The sequence below is a fragment of the Pelophylax lessonae genome (genome assembly GCF_965119305.1).
Source record: "Pelophylax lessonae genome assembly, chromosome: 5".
NCBI classification, from domain to species: Eukaryota; Metazoa; Chordata; class Amphibia; order Anura; family Ranidae; genus Pelophylax; species Pelophylax lessonae.
Genome location: NC_138772.1, coordinates 343,589,307 through 343,612,204, shown reverse-complemented (window position 1 = coordinate 343,612,204; position 22,898 = coordinate 343,589,307). Strand labels below are relative to the sequence as shown.

Genomic DNA, 22,898 nt, shown 5'->3' with positions numbered 1-22,898 from the left:
GGCCCTGGATAGAGAGACTTGGGAGGAGTGTTTTGAGAATAATACTATGATGGTAATTTCCTTCTGTGACAGGTTGACTCAAACAAAAATTTTGCAAAGAATTTACTTCACGCCTCAAAGGCTGCATAAAATTTTACCCACAGCACTCCCCAGATTGTCCAAGATGTCACTCTACTGAAGGTACATACTACCATATGTTTTGTTCATTGCCAAGAGTAGCACGAATTTGGGAGAAAGTATTTAAGTGTATTATTGCCCATCTTCTGTTAACCCTGCCATTGTCCCCAGAACTAGCACTGTTGGGCATCAGAGGTGCCCCCCCCCCCCCCCCCCCCCGAGAAAGAGAGAGAGAGCATTTGACAGAGAGAGACAGAGGGGAGGACTTGGCAGAGAGATGGGGTGACACAGAGATGGGGGTGACAGAGAGAGAGATGGGGGTGACAGAGAGAGAAAGAGGGGGGTGACAGAGAGAGAGAGAAGGGGTGACAGAGAGAGAGAGAAGGGGGGGCAGAGAGAGAGGATGGCAGGGAGAGAGAGGGGGTGACAGGGAGAGAGAGAGAGGAGGTGACAGGGAGAGAGAGAGAGGGGGTGACAGGGAAAGAGAGAGGGGGTGACAGGGAGAGAGAGAGGGGGAGTGACAGAGAGAGAGAGAGAAGGGGTGACAGAGAGAGAGAGAGAGGGGTTGACGGAGAGAGAGGGGGAGAGAGAGAGGAAGAGAGATAGAAGGGATGACAGGGAGAGAAAGAGAGAGGGGGTTGACAGGGAGAGAGAGAGGGGGGGTGACAGGGAGAGAGAGAGAGGGGTGACAGAGAGAGAGAAGGGGTGACAGAGAGAGAGAGGGGGGAGAGAGAGAGGAAGGAGAGCGAGAGAGGGGGTGACAGGGAGAGAGAGGGGGGGTGGCAGAGAGAGAGAGAGGGGGGGTGACAGGGAGAGAGTGAGAGGGGGTGACAGGGAGAGAGAGAGGGGGGGGTGACATGGAGAGAAAGAGGGGGGTGACAGGGAGAGAGGGGGTGATAGGGAGAAAGAGGGAGTGGCACAGAGAGAGAGAGGGTGACAGGGAGAAAGGGGGTGACAGGGAGAGGGGGGTGGAAGAGGGGATAAGGAGGAGGGGGAGGAAGGTAAAGGGGGTGAGGAGGGGGTTTGCAGGAGGGGAGGGGGTAAGGAGGAGGGGGTGGAAGAGGGGGTAAGGAGGAGGGGAGGGAGGTGAAAGAAGGAGGGGGTAGAGAGGAGGAGGGTGGAATAGGGGGTAAGGAGGAGGGGAGGGGGGAAGAAGGTGGGGGGGTGAAGAGGGGGTAAGGAGGAGGGGAGGGAGGGGGAAAAAGGAGGAGGGGAGGGGGGTGCTAGAGGGGGTAAGGAGGAGGAGGGGGTGGAAGAGGGGGTAAGGAGGAGGGGGGGAGGACCAAGGAGGGGATGCCATCATACATTTGAAGAGTTTAAGGACAAGTCTATATACACACACAGTACATACACAGTCAAATAAACTCAATATGTTCTTGTGTGTTCACTTACCACCAGGCACAGCACCAGGGCTCTGCTCCCAACGGCTCTCTCTCTCTGTCTCCACTCTCCAGGGAGGCACAACAAGCCCTGTCTCAGCAGTGTCTCCCATCCAGGCTGTCACTGTCTGACATGACACACCACTTCAGGACAGCATGTATGCTGCCTACGGCTGTCTGTGTAACTTGCAGCATGGATGATCGTGGGAGGGACCAGGCAGGCACCACAGAGTCTGGGAGAGACAGACAGGTGTGACCTGTCTGTCAGTATCTGATCATAGAGGTACGGGCTGCCTCTTTCACTGTGTGTCAGGTCAGGAGGAGAGAGAGAGTGACTCACTACTGTCAGTCAGGACAGATGAGTATGGCAGTGTATTTTTGCAGCCGCGGCGCCTCCACACTCAGTGACACAGTGATGGTCCTGAGTGGCGCTGGCTGTACAGTAAAGGAGGCGGCGGGAGAGGTGATGAGAAGCAGCTGCTTAACCTGCCTAGTGGTAGTGCCGGCCCTGGCTACACTATGCTGCCAGTGTTTTTGCGCCCCCCCTCGGCCTGCGCCCCTGGCGGGCGCCGTTCTGGCCAACCCCACGGTACGCCCCTGTTGGGCATTCAAGACGATGAGCAGAGGTAACAAAACACTTGCACATTTATTGTACTATGCCAAAAAAGAAATTCCGAATAGATGGATTTCCCCCATCCCCTACGGTGGCCTCATGGGAATCCTCTATTGATGCTGTACTACCCATGTACAAATTGACATACATTAGTAGGAGATGCCCAGGGAAGTATGATAAGGTTTGGCAACCCTGGAGGGGGAGGTGATGGATGTACGGGTTCTTGTCTACTTTGCCCTGGATTGCGTTGAGTGCCCTGTCAGCCCCCCCCCCCCCCCCCCCCCATTGTGATGACAGTATATGTTTTGCATTTGCACCCATCGCCTATATTCATACAATTGTTTGTTGTACACTGTTTGTCACATAATACCTTTTTAGATGTGCTGAATTGCTAAGTGAACTGGGCCTATTGTACTATGCCATTTTTTTTCTTCACTAAAACCAATTCTGGTGGTTAAAAAATAAATAAATAAATGAAGTAAAGTTGTTTTTTTTAAATTTTGCATTTTTTTTCAGTGTCATACGTGTAAATATATGTAAAATGTGTAAAAATAATAATGAACAAAGCAAACAAAAACAGAAAAAAAAGTTTAACTATTCGTTAAAAAAAAAATTGAAAAAAAAATCACCAGGAAAATGACAATTTAATGGAGAAGGAGGATACCGAGTTAATTAGTGCTGATTAGACTAAACCAAGGGGTTCAACATGTACAGTATCTGACAGAAGTGAGCACACCCTTCACATTTTTGTAAATATTTTATTTTATCTTTTCATGTAACAACATTGAAGAAATGACACTTTGCTACAATGTAGTGAGTGTACAGCTTGTATAACACTGTATATTTTCTGTCCCCTCAAAATAACTCAACAAAAGTGAGTACACCCCTAAGTAAAAATGTCCAAATTGGGCCCAATTAGCTATTTTCCCTCCCCAGTGTCATGTAACTTGTTAGTGTTAAAAGGTCTCAGGTGTGAATGGGGAGCAGGTGTGTTAAATTTGGTGTTATCGCTCTCACTCTCTCATACTGATCACTGGAAGTTCAACATGGCACCTCATGGCAAAGAACTCTCTGAGGATCTGAAAAAAAGAACTGTTTGTCTACATAAAGATGGCCTAGGCTATAAGAAGACTGCCAAGATCCTGAAACGGAGCTGCAGCATGGTGGCCAAGTCCATACAGCGGTTTAACAGGACATGTTCTACTCAGAACAGGCCTCACCATGGTTGACTAAAGAAGTTGAGTGCACGTGCTCAGCTTCAAATCCAGAGGTTGTCTTTGGGAAATAGACGTACCAGCATTGCTGCAGAGGTTGAAGGTGTGGGGGGGGAGGGGGGTTAGCCTGTCAGTGCTCAGACCATACGCTGCACACTAGATCAAATAGGTCTGCATTGCTGTCATCCCAGAAGGAAGCCTATTCTGAAGATGATGCACAAGAAAGCCCGCAAACAGTTTGCTGAAGACACGCAGACTAAGGATATGGATTACTGGAACCATGTCCTGTGGTCTGATGAGACCAAGATAAACTTATTTGGTTCAGATGGTGTCAAGCGTGTGTGGCGGCGACCAGGTAAGGAGTACAAAGACAAGTGTGTCTTGCCTACAGTCAAGCATGGTGGTCGGAGTGTAATGGTCTGGGGCTGTAGGAGTGCTGCCGGCACTGGGGAGCTACAGTTCATTGAGGGAACCATGAATGCCAACATGTACTGTGACATACTGAAGCAGAGCATGATCCCCTCCCTTCGGAGACTGGGCCACAGGGCAGTATTCCAACATAACGACCCCAAACCTCCAAGACGACCACTGCCTTGCTAAAGAAGCTGAGGATAAAGGTGATTGACTGGCCAAGCTTGTCTCCAGACCTAAACCCTATTGAGCATCTGTGGGGAATCCTCAAACGGAAGGTGGAGGAGCGCAAGGTCTCTAACATCCACCAGCTCTGTGATGTCGTCATGGAGGAGTGGAAGAGGACTCCAGTGGCAACCTGTGAAGCTTTATTCCCAATAGGGTTAAGGCAGTTCTGGAAAATAAAAAAAGAGAAAAAAGCTGCGCTAGCCAACAATCAAACTGAAAAGCAATATAAAATGAAATAAATAGGCTTTAACAAACAAGGCAGCCAGCACAACAGATAACCAATCTGAGAATGCAAAACAAAAATAAAGTGCAGCACCTAAAACACACATTTGCGGTGATGCTGATTAGAGCTGCACGATTAATCGTATGAAAATCGCGATCTCGATTCACCCCCCCTGACGATCTAAACCTGACATATGCTCGATTCTTTGCATAGCTGAGAGAGCAGAGAAAACAGCTGTGGAAAACTCCCAGTAACTATAAACAAAATGATTACATTGTATCTTTCCTCCCACAAACTTCTATCAGCATAAATCTCCCAGTAACTATAAACAAAATGATTACATTGTATCTTTTCCATCCCTCTGCCAGGGAGAAAGGAAGTTTAACCTCTTCTGACACTTGTTGCTTGCAAGTTAAAATCATTTTTTTTTTGCTAGAAAAGTACTTAGAACCCCCAAACATTTTATATATTTTTTTTAGCAGAGACCCTACAGAATGTATTTGCGCAGCAGTCTTTCAAACGCAATTAATAAACTTTAATGAATAAAAAAAAAAAACTTAACAGTAAAGTTATCCCAATTTTTTTTTTGTTACACAGAGAATCGTGAGAGAATCGTGATCTTTATTCAAAGCTAAAAAATCGTGATTCTCATTTTGGCCAGAATCGTGCAGCTCTAATGCTGATATAAATTATCTAGTACATATGTTGGACGAAGAAAACAGTCCTGGTATGAATAAGTCTCTGGTATAGGAAAAAATGGTGACGATAGGAAGCCGCTCCCCACTGCAAGAGGATAATCCACCACCGTGTTGTAAACAAGATAGGTACCCTTACCAGCTGCAGTGGACCCTCAACTTAATGATGGGTCAATCGGGCAATAGAGACAGGGATCAACTCAAAAAATCATCACCATCCATCGGCACTCCATACCGGGCCAGATGTATAGGATCGTATGTAAATAAGATATCCCTAACTCCAGCTAATGTGTCTCCACCACCTCCTCCTCACTTCCTTCTTCTGATTCACAGTCTCTTCTTTCAGCAGGACATTTCTATGTGTACTCATGTGTTCTCTTTTGTCCAGTCTCCTGGAATTATTATGTGATAATAACATTTTTTTTTTATTTAGCAAACATTATACTTCCCTGCTCTGTGCAATGATTTTGCACAGAACAGCCCCGATCTGGGTCTCCTCTGTGCTCCTGGCTCCTCCTCTTCTCCAAGTGCCCCCATAGCAAGTAGTTTGCTATGGGGCACTCATGCGTGCTCACTTGCTCCATAAATCACACAGAACACAGCTTGCTCCCACCCCTTCTCCCTCCTTACTGGCTGTGATTGACAGCAAAGGCCCCCAACCCTGTTTCTCAGCCAATAAGGAGGCAAAGACCCAGGAGAGCAGCCGCTCTTGTGCACATTGCTGGATTGCAATCAAGTTCAGGTAATTATTGGGGGGGGGGGGGTCTGCAAGAGGAGTTGCATACTGAATGTTTTTTGCCTTCATGCATAGGATGCATGAAGGTAAAAAAAACCTTCAGCCTTTAGAACCATTATAAGATAGCCAATTGACAAGGCACCAAATGTCTTTACCTTAGGGGCCTCTCACTCAGGTTGAAGAACCATCCTCCGAACAATTAAAACTTAAAGTGATTGTAAAGTCTCTTTTTTTTTTTTTTTTTTTTTTTTTTCTTTTTTTAAATACCAAACATGTTATACTGACCTGTTCAGTGCAGCTGGATTTGCACAGAGTGGCCTGGATCTTCCTTTTCTCAGCTCCCTGTGCTCCTGGCCCCTTCTTCCCGTTGAGTGCCCCCACAGTAGGAAGCTTGCTGTGGGGGGCACCCGAGCTGAGTCCATTCAGACACGAAGCTGCGACCTGCCCCCTCTCTCTCCTGATTGGCTGACTGACTTTTACGACAGCAGGAGCCAATTGCGCCACGCTGCTGTCTTAGCCAATGAGGAGGAGAGTCCCAGGCAGCTGTGACAGTCCTGCAACATCGCTGGATAAAGATGGGCTCAGGTAAGTATTAGGGGGAAACCACACACCGCTCAAGGTGGAAATTCCTTCAATAATCCTCACAGTAACAGCACAGGTGCAGGGTGCAGGCTCAATGTGCAAGCCATATAGAATGAAGAGTATGTCTGGACAGCCGCACTCCAATGCAAATGCCCATTGAAAATAGGACAAAAGCACCACAGCAAACAAAGGTACAGATCAAAGACTCTGATGCGTTTCACACTACTAACAGTGCTTAATCATAGCTCTGATTAAGCACTGTTAGAAGTGTGAAACGCGTCAGCTGTCTTTGATCCGTACCTCTGTTTGCTGTGGTGTTTTTGTCCTCTTTTCAATGGGCATTTGCGTTGGAGTGCAGCTGTCCAGAAATTTTCTTCGTTATAAGTATGAGGGGGGCTGCTGCACACAGTTTTTTTTTTTTTTTTTTCATCTTAATGCATAAATGCATTAGGATTTAAAAAAAAGAAGAAAAAAAAACCTTCTGCCTTTACAATCCCTTTAATAAGGGGAATAACATGTAAATTGTATTAAGATTTCAGGTTTCAAATTATAGGTTAAATATCCAGATTCTTTTATAAGGCAAACCGTGTGTGGTTCTGTTTAAATAGATACTGGTAACTACTTCCCATTCGGTGCTATTAACACTGCCTCCTGATAGCTCTCCCCACCCGCATCACAAGGTATACTCCCAATTCATGTTTTTTTTTTTTTTTTCTTCTTTTAGCCTCTTTTTAGTTCTAATAAAGCTGAGATTTTGGGTATGGGGGAGGGCATATAAACCTTCTCCATCCAACACAGGAGCTTACTCAGAATTGACCCCAAGTGTCAAGGGAGTGTGGATGTGTGAGTATGTCTGTATGGAAGGATGGGAAGGTGACCGTGTAACTCTTATGTAATAATAATTCTACCTTTACTACAGGATATTGTGTTTTTTTTCTTTACTTTTCAGACGCACACTATGTCTGATTGCCCTAACGACACTGAAACAAAACAGAACAGAGTTCTTACAGAAATGGACTGGACCCAAAGATGGGAAACCGGACAAATTGGATTTCATGACAAGGATATACATCCGTAAGAATTTTTGTTATATGCAATTGGCTTACCATGTTATGTTTATTCTTTGACATCTGACAATATTTATCATACAAAAATTACTTTCTAGTCATCTGTTAAAGAGCTTGATAATTAACCCCTTAAGGTACACACTATAAGAAAATCGGGTGAACATTTTAGTACAAAGAATTTTCGTACGATTCTCGTATAGTGTGTACAGAACTTTCTACAGACGATTCGGAATTTTCGTACGAAAATTCTCAAAGGGACAAACTCCAAAATTGTTCTCATACGGGAAAAAGCAAACAATTTTCGTTTAATGTGTACCGTTTTCATACGATTTTTGTACAAGAAGAATCAGAAAATAAGACTGCGCATGATCAGAAACAATAAACAACAAAAAAAGCCTTTGTCGTACGAGAATTTTAGTACAAATTTTCTTAAGAATTTTCGTTCATCGGTTCCAATGTGAAACATCGGAAGAAAATTGGACAATCATTCGCCCGATTTTCTTATAGTGTGTACCCCACTTAAATGACAAAGGTAAAGTAAGCCTTAAAGCCTGAAAGCACTTTTGCTACTTGGGCAGGTGTTGTTATAACTGTACATATCTCTGAAACAACCTAGTGTATCCAGGTGAAATATACCTTGTTTGTCTTCAGGACAAATTGGGCTTTCCTTTGGTGGTAAATGTTATGGATATTTCCTTTTTGTTTATCAAAAGAAAACCTTCCCAAAATAGTAAAAAAAAAAAAAAGCACTTTTCAGTTGTATATTTGTAGCCATTACTATCACCCACCACAAAAAAAAAACCAAGCAAAATAAATTCTACTCCCTAGCATGCATGTAGATATCACATACAGTAGGTGTATTATAAAAATAGGTGTAGTACCTATTGGGTGGCCCATGGGTACAATATATCCGAAAGTGTGCGGATTTTGAAGGTACGTATACATAGGATAAAATAATTCCAATTTTTATTTTGCCTACATTAAAAACTTATTTGAAGCCACGATTGAATATAAAAAATGTTCTAAATTATTTCTAAATGCTATGAATCACAGACAAAGAAATGGGATGTGGGGATCAAGGCGCTCACCCCCAGAGCCAGAAGAGGAGCGGCGATACAGCTGCAAGTACGGTCTCACTCTTGGATATAGAGGCACATTTATCTACGAGGGAGACAGCACTTGCAGCATGAGATATACACTCACTGGCCATTTTATTAGGTACACCTTGCTAGTACCGGGTTGGACCTTTTGCCTTTGGAACTGCCTTCATTCTTCGTGGCATAGATTCAACAAGGTGTTGGAAACATTCCTCAGAGATTTTGGTCCATATTGACATGATAGTATCGCGCAGTTGCTGCAGATTTGTCCGCTTCACATCCATGATGCAAATCTCCCAAATCCCAAAGGTGCTCTATTGGATTGAGATCTGGTGACTGTGGAGGTCATTGCAGTACTGTGACCTCATTGTCATGTTCAAGAAACCAGTGGTGAGATGATTTGAGCTTTGTGACATGGTGCATTATCCTGCTGGAAGTAGCCATCAGAAGATGGGTACACTGTAGTCATAAAGGAATGGACATGGTCAGCAAGAATACTCAGGTAGGCTGTGGCATTTAAACATTGCTCAGTTGGTACTAAGCAGTGGCGGCTGGTGAAGTTTTAAGATGGGGGGGCGCAAGACCCCGCCCTTCTATTTTGGCCCCTCCCATTTCTCAGAAGCCACACCCCTTATAGACCCCACCCATTTTGTCCCCTGTATTTTGCTTGCGTGAACCAATTCTCCCAATATATCACATATTAAGGGGTCCATCAGTACTAGTATATCCCATAATAGGGAGCAGGGGCCCTATTATGGGATACACTGACAGAGTGGCACAAACCCCACAGTACAGGCCCCTTGTACAAACCCCACAGTACAGACCCCCTAGCACAGACCACACAGTACATGCCCCCTTTCAATGCAGTGACCAGCGTACATGCCCCCTTTCAATGTAGTGACCAGTGTGCATGCCCCCTTTCAATGTAGTGACCAGCGTACATGCCCCCTTTCAATGTAGTGACCAGCGTACATGCCCCCTTTCAATGCAGTGACCAGCGTACATGCCCCCTTTCAATGTAGTGACCAGCGTACATGCCCCCTTTCAATGCAGTGACCAGCATACATGCCCCCTTTCAATGCAGTGACCAGTATACATGCCCCCTTTCAATGCAGTGACCAGCGTACATGCCCCCTTTCAATGTAGTGACCAGTATACAGGCCCCCTTTCAATGTAGTGACCAGCGTACATGCCCCCTTTCAAAGCAGTGACCAGCATACATGCCCCCTTTCAATGCAGTGACCAGTATACATGCCCCCTTTCAATGTAGTGACCAGCGTACATGCCCCCTTTCAATGTAGTGACCAGCATACATGCCCCCTTTCAATACAGTGACCAGCGTACATGCCCCCTTTAAATGTAGTGACCAGCGTACATGCCCCCTTTCAATGTAGTGACCAGTATACAGGCCCCCTTTCAATGTAGTGACCAGCGTACATGCCCCCTTTCAATGTAGTGACCAGCGTACATGCCCCCTTTCAATGTAGTGACCAGCGTACATGCCCCCTTTCAATGTAGTGACCAGCGTGCATGCCCCCTTTCAATGTAGTGACCAGTATACATGCCCCCTTTCAATGTAGTGACCAGCGTACATGCCCCCTTTCAATGTAGTGACCAGTATACAGGCCCCCTTTCAATGTAGTGACCAGCGTACATGCCCCCTTTCAATGTAGTGACCAGCGTACATGCCCCCTTTCAATACAGTGACCAGCGTACATGCCCCCTTTCAATGTAGTGACCAGCGTACATGCCCCCTTTCAATGTAGTGACCAGTATACATGCCCCCTTTCAATGTAGTGACCAGCATACATGCCCCCTTTCAATGTAGTGACCAGCGTACATGCCCCCTTTCAATGTAGTGACCAGCGTACATGCCCCCTTTCAATGTAGTGACCAGTATACATGCCCCCTTTCAATGTAGTGACCAGCGTACATGCCCCCTTTCAATGTAGTGACCAGCGTACATGCCCCCTTTCAATGCAGTGACCAGCATACATGCCCCCTTTCAATGCAGTGACCAGCATACATGCCCCCTTTCAATGTAGTGACCAGCGTACATGCCCCCTTTCAATGCAGTGACCAGCGTACATGCCCCCTTTCAATGCAGTGACCAGCGTACATGCCCCCTTTCAATGTAGTGACCAGCGTACATGCCCCCTTTCAATGCAGTGACCAGCGTACATGCCCCCTTTCAATGTAGTGACCAGCATACATGCCCCCTTTAAATGTAGTGACCAGCGTACATGCCCCCTTTCAATGTAGTGACCAGCATACATGCCCCCTTTAAATGTAGTGACCAGCGTACATGCCCCCTTTCAATGTAGTGACCAGCGTACATGCCCCCTTTCAATGTAGTGACCAGCATACATGCCCCCTTTCAATACAGTGACCAGCGTACATGCCCCCTTTAAATGTAGTGACCAGCGTACATGCCCCCTTTCAATGTAGTGACCAGTATACAGGCCCCCTTTCAATGTAGTGACCAGCGTACATGCCCCCTTTCAATGTAGTGACCAGCGTACATGCCCCCTTTCAATGTAGTGACCAGCGTACATGCCCCCTTTCAATGTAGTGACCAGCGTGCATGCCCCCTTTCAATGTAGTGACCAGTATACATGCCCCCTTTCAATGTAGTGACCAGCGTACATGCCCCCTTTCAATGTAGTGACCAGTATACAGGCCCCCTTTCAATGTAGTGACCAGCGTACATGCCCCCTTTCAATGTAGTGACCAGCGTACATGCCCCCTTTCAATACAGTGACCAGCGTACATGCCCCCTTTCAATGTAGTGACCAGCGTACATGCCCCCTTTCAATGTAGTGACCAGTATACATGCCCCCTTTCAATGTAGTGACCAGCATACATGCCCCCTTTCAATGTAGTGACCAGCGTACATGCCCCCTTTCAATGTAGTGACCAGCGTACATGCCCCCTTTCAATGTAGTGACCAGTATACATGCCCCCTTTCAATGTAGTGACCAGCGTACATGCCCCCTTTCAATGTAGTGACCAGCGTACATGCCCCCTTTCAATGCAGTGACCAGCATACATGCCCCCTTTCAATGCAGTGACCAGCATACATGCCCCCTTTCAATGTAGTGACCAGCGTACATGCCCCCTTTCAATGCAGTGACCAGCGTACATGCCCCCTTTCAATGCAGTGACCAGCATACATGCCCCCTTTCAATGTAGTGACCAGCGTACATGCCCCCTTTCAATGTAGTGACCAGTATACATGCCCCCTTTCAATGTAGTGACCAGCGTACATGCCCCCTTTCAATGTAGTGACCAGCGTACATGCCCCCTTTCAATGCAGTGACCAGCGTACATGCCCCCTTTCAATGTAGTGACCAGCATACATGCCCCCTTTAAATGTAGTGACCAGCGTACATGCCCCCTTTCAATGTAGTGACCAGCGTACATGCCCCCTTTAAATGTAGTGACCAGCGTACATGCCCCCTTTCAATGTAGTGACCAGCGTACATGCCCCCTTTCAATACAGTGACCAGCGTACATGCCCCCTGCAGAGGTATGGCAGTGGGAGAGATGGGATCAGGCAAAGGGATGGCGGTGGGAGGGATGGTCATGGGATGAGGCAGAGCAGAGGGGGATGGCGGTGGAAAGGCTGGATGGATGGATGGATGGATGGTCATGGCCCATGATGACCATCCATACAGCCTTTCCACCGCCATCCCCCTCTGCTCTGCCTCATCCCATGACCATCCATCCATCCAGCCTTTCCACCGCCATCCCCCTCTGCTCTGCCTCATCCCATGACTCATGGGATGAGGCAGAGCATAGGGGGATGGCGGTGGAAAAGCTGGATGGATGGTCATGGAGGACTGACAGGACAGGAGGACTCACCGGTGGTGATGTCTTCTTCCAGCAGATGACCTCCGGTGGTCTGGTCTCCTCTCCGGTGCCGCCGTCACTCCCGTCCGGTGTCCACCCGACTCCATCGCCCGCGGTCCGGTCCACTGCTGCGAGTGACGTCAGCGGGGTCAGCGTTGGATGTCCTGGATGCTGTGATTGGTCCAGGCTGGAGGCTGGACCAATCACAGCCAGGAATCCACGAAGTGGGGGTTTCCAAGGAATCTGCCTTGCGCCCAGGTTACGCCCCCCACGCCCCCCAGAAGGCAGCCAATCGGCGCCTCTTCTGGGTGGTAACCCTACCCCCCCACCCCCTCCACATCGGCTGGCGGCGGCGGCGGCGAACGCAATTTTTTTTTTTTTTTTCAAACTTTATTGCTCGTTTTGCAATCTTTTTTTTTTTTTTTATCTTTTTTTTTTTTCTTCCTTTTTTCAGGGGGGGCGGCGCCCTAGCGCCCCCTATGCACCGGCCGCCACTGGTACTAAGGGTCCAAATGTGTGCCAAGAAAATATCCCTCAAACCAATACACCACCAGCCTGAACCGTTAATACAAGGCAGGATGGATCCATGCTTTTATGTTGTTACATTTTGACCCTACCATCTGAATATTGCAGCCGAAATCGAGACTCCTCAGACCTGGCAATGTTTTTCCAATCTTCTATTATCCAATTTTGGTGAGCCTGTGCAAACTGTAGCCTCAGTTTCCTGTTTTTAGCTAACAGGAGTGTCACCCACTGTGGTCTTCTGCTGCTGTAGTCCATCTGCTTCAAGGTTCAATGTGTTGTGCATTCAGAGATAGTATTCTGCATACCTTGGTTGTAATAAGTGTTTTTTTGAGTTACTGTTGCCTTTCTATCATCTGGAACCAATTTGCACATTCTCCTCTGACTTCTGACATCAACAAGGCATTTTACTCCACACAACTGCCGCTCACTGGATATTTTCTCTTTTTCCCCACCATAAGTGAGTGTATATTCTCAACTGACAATCCATTAACCACTTTACGACCAGCGACGTAGACCTATGTCGGCTGACTTTGCGTGGTTGTACCGGGATGATGCCTCTAGCAAGAGGTATCATCCCGGTACCGGTTTTTAGAGCCGGCGGTCCGCTTTCCGGCGGTAATGACCGATGCGGCTCGGGAGCCGCTCAATCGTTACCCCGGCGAGCGGGAGGGGACATTCCGCGGCTCTGCCCGGGTCTCCCGTCCCAACGGGAGACTCGAGCATACCAGCCGGCGCGTCCGCCGGCTGGATGGAGTCCCAATCTAAGCCGGATGCGTCTTCGATCGGGTCTCCGATGATGTAACCCGGAGGCAGCGTCCATGACGTCACATCGGGGTTACTCGGCTGCTAAAGGCGGCAGTTTTAAAAAGTGAGTTTATCCAAAAATGCAGTTTTCGGCGTTTTGAATACATGAAAGTGTAGTGGAGGGGTCGAGGGTCTTTAAGACCCTCGATCCCTCCATAAAGAGTACCTGTCACTGCATATCACTGTCACAAGAGATGTTTACATTGCTTGTGACAGCAATAAAAGTGATCAGATTTTTATTGTTTTTTAAAAACCTGTGTTACAATTAAAAAAAGAAAAAAAATTTTAGCCGCCCCCGTTCGCCGCAAATGAAATCGCTGTTCAAACCACACATGTGAGGTATCGCCAGAGCGTGAGCAATAATTAAAAAAAAAGAGCTACACTCTAACTCTAAACTGGTAACCGTTAAAAAATGTTAAAGCGTCGCCTATGGAGATTTTTATTGACCGTAGTTTATCGCCATTCCGCGGGTGTGCGCAATTTTAAACCGTAACATGTTGGGTATCTATTTACTCGGCGTGACATCATCTATCTCAATATACAAAAAAATGGGCTAACTTTGCTGTTTAGTTCTTTTTTAAATACAGTGAAATGTGATTTTTCATAATTTTTCCCAAAAAATGGCTTTTGAAAGACCGCTGCGCAAATACCGCGTGACAAAAAATATTGCAATGACCTCCATTTTATTCTCCAGAGTCTTTGCTAAAAAATATATATATTGACAAATGACATCCATGGGACTGCTTGCACAGGGATGCACAGTACACCTGTGCTTCCCTGTACAGGTAAACATGGCCTTGCAGGGGTGTACACTATGTATGCCCTGTGTGAACAAGGCCTTAGGCCCCTTTCACATGAGCAGACCGATCGGGTCCGCCTGTCTGTTTTTCAGGTGGACCTGATTAGACCACCCATTGTTCTCTATGGAGAGGCCGATGTAAATGGATGTGTCCGTTTACACCCACCTGCATTTGATCCGATCCATTCCGCCAAAAACAGACAGATGGGGATCTGTTCCCCATCCATCTAGCAGATCAGATGGAATGGCAATCTGATGGAAATGGACAGGCGTCTGTTTGTTTCTGTCTGACCACCCCATAGAGAACAGCAGGCTGACCAGGCGGCTCTGCTTGACGGAGTCCGCTCCATGTGAAAGGGGCCTTACTATGTTTGTTTTATTTTTTATCTCTTTAAAATATTTTTTTATATTTTGTACTATATTTTTATAATTTTATATAATTTATATATATATATATATATATATATTTTTTTTTTTTTGTCTTTGGTGAGATATTAAAGGTCTGAATGGACCCCTGATGTCTCTTTTTTGAGACCGAGAAATGGACTGAAGACAGTCCTTTTCTCTGCAGCAAATTACATGAATGAATAGGGAGTCTGTATAGAGACTCCTATGCATTCATAAACAGATACATAGTAAACACGATTTTTTATGCTTAGTTATCAATGGACACAGGAGCGGTCCATTGTAGTGAAGGGAGGTGGCTGGTAAACACGTTTACCAAGCCCCCCCCCCCCCCCAGCCCCAACCTCACCTGCCACTGCCGCCAAAGGACATAGAAAAAAGGGGAGAGGGGATAGCCTTTTTGGAGAAAGAGGAGCAGCGGGAAGGGGATAGCCTGGAGACTTGGAAGCGGCAGCATTGGAGGGGTCACATTTGAGGTGAATAACTCTATTCAGGGGAATATAATCTGATCAGAGCTGGAAGCAGTGCTGTAGGTTCATACAACTTACGGACCTGGCAGTGAAAGGGTTAAAAGCCCCAGCAAAGACAAGTGGAACCTCAGCACCTGGAGAAAACGGAACACTCTGGTGTACATCTTTCTATGTGCAGGGTCTCCATGTGTGCGGTATACACCTTAAAGTGGTTTACACTCAGTATTTAGCAATATTTTTGAAAATATTTTATATTCCATTGTTTATTTGTATAAGTTTTTAATGTAGACAAAATAAAATTTTGGAATTATTTTATGTGCTTTCAAAGTCCATACAGTAGGTGTGCATTTTTTGTCATTTTTACCCATAATAGGGCAGCCCTTTGTTGTCTTAACAGACTTCTTCTTTTAGAGAGCCTCTGCTAGGACAAAATATATATTTTTCTCTTCACAGAGGAGAATATATATATATATATATATATATATATATATATATATATATATATATATATATATATATATAGTGGGCTTTTGAAACTAGTGATCACCATGATTGGCTATTACAGTGTTCATGTGATCAGGGGCCCCTTTTTTCAGCTCTTGATTATTAGTCCCAGACTAGGAGCTGTTGATGACAGCTCAGTCTCAATGCTGGAAGCATGGGATTCAGCATTTTCCCAGCACAAACAAAAGTACCATATATGTGGCAGTCATTGCTTCCACATATGTGTACCACCAGCAGAAAGAGGTTCATAGATGCAGCGTTTCACTTTTTGTACTGTTCATTTACTCTGGCATCCATATCAATGTTGGCATTCAATCTGCATGTAAATAATTGAAGGGTCACTAATGTCCTTTCTGCCTTCATTCTGACCATGTAACAAGTGTTATCTCTCACAAACAGAACATTGATGGCCTATGTATATATTTTTTGTAATTTTGGAAGAGCTAATGCAAGGATTAGGTCAGATGGGCAAAGCACAATAACAAATGGGTTTTGTTTTTTTGTAAAAATGTGGTTTTTGGACCTTTGGACCAACTTCATTTGTTTAACAACATATACATTAGAACGTGGTCATTGTGGCAAGTTGTGTTTTAAAAACAGGATGTAAGCAGGCATTCCCATTTAACTGATCTAATGTGTATATTTTAATGGTGTTTATTCTTGCTTTCAGGTTACTTGCAGAATGTCTGAATGAAATGAAAAATGGCAGGGAGAAGCTCAACATTTTCTTTCCTTTATGTGGAAAAGCAGTGGATATGAAATGGTACACCAGTGTATTCCCATTAGACATGTTATAAACAGCCTAATTACTATAACAGTTCTACATTATGTTCATTACATTCTGAGTATTTGTCAAAGGCCACATAATATACTGCACCAGCTAGTTATATAGACAGCAGAGAGCCTTACAGGGAAGAATGGAGCCTGTCTACATGGATGGTCTCTTGTTAGAGCTCTACTGTTTGCCAAGATGGCACATAGCCAGGGTTCATCTGGTGAGGGAGCTGCCATCAACCTTTTCCTCAGGGCCTTAGGGAAGTGTTTTACCTAGTTCCTCTCTTACATGGTGCAACTCGAAAGTTGCACAACTGTCGACCCAACTTTGACCTGCGACTTCGGTCTGACTTCCATGCGACTTTAATGAATTGGATCTGATTTTGAGATTAATGCGACTTGTCCTTTGACCAGTCAAAACAATACCTTAGGGCTCTTTCACGCAGGCGGTCAGATCAGATCCGCCTGTCAGTTTTTTAGGCGGATCTGATCGGATCCTCCATGCAGCTCTATGGGGCAGCGGGTGTCAGCGGAGGTCACCTCCGCTGACACCCGCTGCCATCCGCATCCGATCCTGTGCTGAAATCTGGCCGGATGGAAACCCTATTTTTCCATCCGTTCAGTAATCGGAGCGGAGCGGATCTGATGAGAGCGGACAAGCGGTCCGCTCTCCTCCGATCCCCCATAGAGGGCAGCGGGTGCTGAGACACCTCCCTCTCCGCTCTGCAAGCGGAGACGGAGCTGTCATCCGCCCGGCTCAGCGGGGATCGCGGATCGATCCCCGCTGAGCAACACGGATCCGCCTGCGGAGGCGGACCGTGTGAAAGAAGCCTTTGGGTCTGGAATGGATTTTGAGGGGAAACCCCACTCCAAAATTAAAAAAACAGCATGGCCCCCCACTTGTCAAAAACTGCCTCCTGTTTTTTTACACTATACTATGAAACCCATACTCCTTCATATAGGGGGGGGGACAGGTTTTGGGATCCCCCTGCCTGCAGACCCCCACAACCACTGCCCCACCCCAGGGTTGTGGGGAAGAGGCTTTTGTCCCAGTCAACGTGGGGACAAGGTGCTTGTGGGTACTGGCATGAGGCCTGATATGATTCAGAGGGGAGGTTGGGGGGGGCACTCGCTTGTTCCTCCCCCCTTTCCTGACCTGCCAGGTGCATGCTCGGATAAGGGGCTGTAATAGATTTTGGGGGGCCGCACCATATTTATTTTTTTAAATATTTTTTTTGCCTTTTGGTGTGGGGTTTTCCTCAAGATCCATACCAGACCCAAAAGAGCCTAGTATGAATTTGGGGAGGGGGGGTGGTGTCACACCATATTTGTTTTCAATAAGTTTTGCATTGCTAACATTGCACTCACTACAACAGACAGGGCTACAGGAGCAGGGGGTTTTCTGGGAAATTTGACCTCTGAGCACGTCGCTTGTAACAAGTCGGATGAGTTAAGATGATGGTCTGACTTGGATGGGGCTTCCATTATATTCTATGGGCTGAAATAACACCCAAGTTGAACCAAAGTAGTATAGGAACCTTATTAAAGGTCAGACCAACTTGCATCGGATCAGTTAAGAAGGCTCTCATAGGGAAACATTGAATTGGAAAAGTCATGTGACATGCACTCAAAGTCAGAGCACATGTCACACCAGTGTGAACCGGGTTTTACAAAAACGATATTACATAGATGTTGTTAAGGATACTAAAGTTGTCTGTATAGGAGTATTCAATCAGATTTTCCACAGGTAAAATCATGAATTTCTTGATACACTGTCTGCAATAATAAAACACTAAAAGATCTATCGCCCATTGCTAAGAAATGCCCAGTATTCTTGTTTGTATGAAAATGTGTGGGACCATTTTTTTTTTTCAACATAATAAAACCTTGGTTAATCACAGGTTGGCCGATATGGGACATAACATTGTTGGGGTTGATGTCGCTGAAGTGGGATTAAAGGAATTTTTTGAAGAGCAAAATGTTCCCTATGTTGAAGAACCAGTAGCAGAGATACCCGGGGCAAAAGTTTTCAAGGTTAGCCCAAATGTATGGCTCTATTATGTGGTATCATTGTTTCTTTTGTTGCGATTAGTATTATTAGTTGCTGAATAATCCTTATATACAGTATGTGTCCCTCGAAAAGCAAGCAAACAATTATTTCTTGAAAAATGATCTGGTATTGGTATCTGGATGGACTGGCTGCCATTAATATGTAGTATTGCTTTCTTCCACTTGGAACACGTCATATGTTTACTGTTTGAATATGGCTGCTTAAACAGAAACTTTTTAGAGCGCTGGAAGATGTCTATGTCTATTCTACAGCTTTTATTTCAAATTACGATTTCCAATTACTGTACTGGGCAGAACATATTGCTTCAGCATCTGTACTGACACTCCATTACTATCTGTTAAGAAATAATCCTATTCCTGTTCAGCAGTGTACATTGCAAGTAATGTTGTATATGTTATTGCATTTCCTTTACTGCTTCTGTTTAGTAGAGGGCTCTGTGTATATTAGATGTTTATATTTCATATACATTAATGAATGTTTCTGTTTTTAACTATTTGCAGAGCACTTCTGGAAACATTTCACTGTACTGCTGTAACATATTTGACATTTCTGCGTAAGTGTAAATTTTATTATGTTTTTTCCTCAGTCGTTATATTTTTGTTTCTCTCATGTAGCACTTTAATATTGTCAAAAATGCTTTCTTAATTGTGCTCTGTGTGTGGAGACGGAGCTGTCAGATCCCCGCTGTCCTCTATGGGGGAATCGGATGAGAATGGACTGCCTGGCGGATCTGATCGGACCGTATGTGTGAAAGGGGCCTTATTGAGAAAAGATTGTGTTGAGACATACCCCACCACAATGGGTAAGAGGGATTGAAAAAGAGGCTGCGCAGGCTTGTGACAGCGGAATACTTTTTTGTTTTAAAAATTAATATTTTTAGAGCATTAAAAAAATGTTTGCAATAGTATAAAGTGCATTAATTTTATTTAAGAGTCTTCACAAATACACTACTAGCTGTCTGGTGTAATTCTCAGATTTTTTACATACCGTTTTTTTTTTGTAAAATCTAAATGATGACGTTGTATCAAGTAATAGATGCCAAGCGTAAAGATTTGTGCATGCCTGTGAAATGGCAACACACAATGGTATCTAAAACTGTCCATAGGTGGCACTTTAAAAGCCTTCATAGCTTATCAGTTAAGAGTTAAGTTAGGGCCCTAGAATTATTGCTCCTTCTCTGACATCTGCATTGATACCTCTAATTTGTAGTGCAACTACTGCTTACATACACTTGCCAGGCGTACGTGCACATTTGCGTTTGCATGTGTGCACAAGGGGACAGGAGTACTTTAAAATGTTTTCTTTTATTTGTAAAAGATTTGGGCAGGTGACAGGTCCTCTTCAAGGAGACATCAGGGGTCTAAAGGAACCCTGATGTCTCCACTGCCCTCCAAAGCAGCTGTTCAAACCAGGGAAAGATGGGCCTGAAACTGGAAGTGACTAAATCCCCATCACTTCCATCTTTATTTACTATAAAGGAGATCGGGGAACGGATGTTTCTAAAACTCCTGTGCAGTAAGCATATCTGACAGCTGAGCAGGAAAGGGAGAGCCCGGGAAGCACTGCGGACATTGGTTGGGGGGGGGGGGGGTGGAGCCAGCTGGATCACTTTTACATGACAGAAGATCCCTGGCTGAAAAAAAATATGCCAGGATCATGGCTGCAGCTGGTATTAACCATTTCCGATCAGTAAAATTTACATATGTTAGACGAGACGTTTACATGTTATTTCTGCCTTTAACTAGGAAAAAAGAAAAATGGGAAGGCTAATAAATTAGGATGTAGTGAACACCCTCTTGTAACCTACCCACTCACTCTTAAATATACAGTAGATTAAAGAGTGGGACTCTATGGCAAAAAATACAGAAAAAAATAGGCAAATAGAAAGAGTAGCCTAAAGCACCATATCTGATTAGCCACCTAGGAATGGTTTAAAAAAAAAGATTTTAAATCAACCTAAAATAAGTGTAGCAAAAAGTATCAAATTTTATTTTAAATACAATATAAGTAGATGCAACATGTAGAGAAATTATGTAAAACAAAACACCTTCCCACTATCACCATTAAAAAGACAACGTTGTCTTGAAAACAAAAGACCATACGGTGCACCAAACGCCACACGCTCACATACACAGGAAATCAAATCATAAATGTTGGTAAAGCAATAAGCAATATTCCAATAAAAAGTGTATGGAATTCACCAATAATGACTCCTTGAATGGTGCAGCAAGTATAGAACAAATCCAGATCAATGAGTATGGCCAACAAAAATATAGGTAATCAGTGTTCTAAAGATGCTGATGCATTGAAATGAGTCAGTGGATGCGCGCCAAACAATAGCATATCATGGACACTAAACCTGCTGGATGCATATAATGAAGCAGTAATTCAGGCACAGCCCAGAGTAGTGAAGGTCTACCAGGGATCTCCAAACTATGGCCCTCCAGCTGTTGCGGAACTACACGTCCCATGAGACATTGTAAAACTCTGACATTCACAGACATGACTAGGCATGATGGGAATTTTAGTTCCTGAACAACTGGAGGGCCATAGTTTGGAGACCTCTGGATGGACTGGGCTGCTAGACAACAGGTGTCCATCTGATGAGAGGTAATTAACGAGTCATAAAGCTAAGTACGGCAGCTGTAGCACGAAAAAATATTTAAGCAGCAGTGGAAAATCAGCGAATGTCAATGCAGCAGTTTTAACCATGGACCGGAGCGTCATAAACTTATCATATGTAGTAACAGTATAAGTGGCCAGTGAGCTGTATATATCAGTCAGAGCAGCAGGGACCGAGAGAGCAGCAAATGAGCAGAAAAGGAGGATATGTGTCAGAGCAATAGAAGAGTTGCAGCAGGGTATGGCACTCATAGGCAAAATACGGAGAATTCAGCAGGATGACCACTCGGATTGATAGGCTAAAGCCCGTAATGTATGGGTCTGGATTCAAAGTCTACACTCCATCATAAACCCGACAGTCCGAGTGTAAAGAGCCAATCCTATAGGTGTGTTTGGATCGTGACAAAGGGACAAAAAACATCAGTTCTTTCTCCATTTGCATAGTTGTACTGCAGTATCATCTAATGGCCAGCAAGAAACAATTTTCAGTAAAAAAACTGATTTAACTTTGGATTACTATGATTTTGTTTTGTGTTTTTCAGCTCAATCATTGGACGGATTGATGGAATATGGGACAGAGGGGCACTGGTTGCTGTTAACCCATGTGACAGAGAACGGTCTGTAATAGTAATAAGTTATTCTAATTACTTAAAGCAGTATTAAACCCCATAACAAAAATGCAGTATATTTAAGCTAAGCAATCCTTAGATGTGATGGCTGCATTAGTTTTCCTTTTTTTAGACCTTTTTTTCCTTTATTTCACCTAGTGATCCTGCCCATTACTACATTTTTCTGTCTTAGTGTGTCTGCATTCTGGACAAAGTAGTAAAGCAGACACACAGAGCGTGACTCAGCCCCACTTTCTGCTTACTGACTGTGATCGACAGCAACAGGAGCCAATTGCTCCCGCTGCTGTCTCTGAGCCTATGATGAAGGAAGAGAGCGGAGAGAACCGCTGCTCTCATGCACAACGATGAATTGAGATTGGGCTCAGATAAGTATAGGGGGGGGGGAGCTGGGGGCGGGGAGCTACACATGGAAGGTTCTTTACATTTAAAGTGGTGTTCCCGTCATTTTTGTGTTTGCTAAAAGTCAGCAGCTACAAAAAGTGTCGCTGCTGACTTTTAATAAACACACTTACCTGTCACACGATCCAGCGGTGCGGCCTCCCGGCCCCTTGGTTCTCTCCCCTGGCTCTTCCCGGCGCCGGCATCACAAGTGTGGGCACCCAGCTGTGACAGCTTGCGGCTTCACAGCCAGGTGCTCACTGCGCATGTGCGTATCACGCTGCACCTCCGCAATCTTCTGGGACCTGTGACATGTCCCAGAAGATTGCAGGGAGGGAGGGGGAGAGGAGAACTTCCGCTCGGGTGCCACGGCGCTAGGTACCTATCAAAACTACAGCACCTTGAAAATGTTTTCATACCCCTTGACATTTTCCACATTTTGTCATGTTACAGCCAAAAACGTAAATGTATTTTCTCTTTCGTTCATTGACAGACACAACTTCTGTCATTATTGACCATTGGGTTATCCTACCCCCTCCAGAAGTAGGACACTAGGCAGAAAAAAAATTCAGGCTACACCCATGGGCAGTCCCAGGGGGTATACTCCCTATCTCTGCTATAGTCTATAGTTTTTTTTCTGCCTAGTCAGGAGTAAGGACCTAGTTCCTTGCTGGGATCTTTAGTCCTGGCAAAATCTTTTGAG

At 45.0% G+C, this 22,898-nt stretch overlaps 1 protein-coding gene across 1 annotated transcript in view; it reads left to right on the top strand.

Annotated features, from left to right (window-relative positions):
• Nucleotides 1-22,898, top strand: part of TPMT (thiopurine S-methyltransferase) — an 88,598-nt gene that overhangs the window by 43,798 nt on the left and 21,902 nt on the right. Inside the window, exons 2-6 of the mRNA XM_082259316.1 lie at nucleotides 7,148-7,272; nucleotides 16,392-16,484; nucleotides 18,397-18,529; nucleotides 19,067-19,119; nucleotides 21,731-21,805. Of these exons, the coding sequence (XP_082115442.1) occupies nucleotides 7,157-7,272; nucleotides 16,392-16,484; nucleotides 18,397-18,529; nucleotides 19,067-19,119; nucleotides 21,731-21,805 (470 nt within the window). The 5' untranslated portion in view covers nucleotides 7,148-7,156. The remainder of the gene's footprint in view (nucleotides 1-7,147; nucleotides 7,273-16,391; nucleotides 16,485-18,396; nucleotides 18,530-19,066; nucleotides 19,120-21,730; nucleotides 21,806-22,898) is intronic.